Source organism: Formica exsecta, unplaced genomic scaffold (genome assembly GCF_003651465.1).
Source record: "Formica exsecta isolate Colony F162 unplaced genomic scaffold, ASM365146v1 scaffold238, whole genome shotgun sequence".
NCBI lineage: Eukaryota > Metazoa > Arthropoda > Insecta > Hymenoptera > Formicidae > Formica > Formica exsecta.
Genome location: NW_021849660.1, coordinates 22,844 through 23,498, shown reverse-complemented (window position 1 = coordinate 23,498; position 655 = coordinate 22,844). Strand labels below are relative to the sequence as shown.

The following is a 655-nucleotide window of genomic DNA, read 5'->3' as shown; positions in this document are numbered from 1 at the left end:
TATATAACATGACATTTCTATATTAATTTATTCGAGTTTTATAATTTCAGTATGCCATCGGTTTGAAAACAATTGCGGCTCTCAAGAAAAGATACGGAACTGAATATCACACCGGAAATATTGCAGAAACAATATGTAAGAAAAAAGAATTTTATACTCTCTTTTTTGCTATCATGTGTATTAGATATGTGTATTAGAGTTTTTAATTATCTCCAATAATCCATTATAATAAACTTATTTTCTGGAATTATTGCAATGTAATATTGTAGTGTAATTATAGAGCTAATTTAAAATGTCGCATTTTGAGTTTGCAATTTTAATTGCGACACAAAATATTGCTTTTTAAGTGCTGTAAATTCTTTTTTAGATAAGGTCACCGGAAGTAGTGTCGATTATATTAAGGCTACTTATGGCAAGCAAATCACTTATATCTATGAGTTGCGCGATCGCGATTGTTATGGGTACTTGCTGCCCCCTGACCAGATTATCCCGACTGGAGAGGAGGTTGTGGACTCCCTCGTAGTTATGTTCAAGGAAGCAAAAGCACATGGACATCCCTTCAGAAATTTCTAATTAGCAATTTAAATTAATTTTATTTCTATTTTTGTTAAAATTATTAAATAGGTATAATATAAATGTATTAAATATATATAAT

At 29.8% G+C, this 655-nt stretch overlaps 1 protein-coding gene across 1 annotated transcript in view; it reads left to right on the top strand.

The window, feature by feature from the left end:
- The window catches only part of LOC115236025 (zinc carboxypeptidase-like), a 2,957-nt gene extending 2,342 nt beyond the window's left edge, over positions 1 to 615 (top strand). Inside the window, exons 6-7 of the mRNA XM_029808208.1 lie at positions 51 to 135; positions 368 to 615. Coding sequence (XP_029664068.1) covers positions 51 to 135; positions 368 to 573 — 291 coding nt within the window. The 3' untranslated portion in view covers positions 574 to 615. The remainder of the gene's footprint in view (positions 1 to 50; positions 136 to 367) is intronic.
- The last annotated feature ends 40 nt before the right edge of the window (positions 616 to 655 follow it).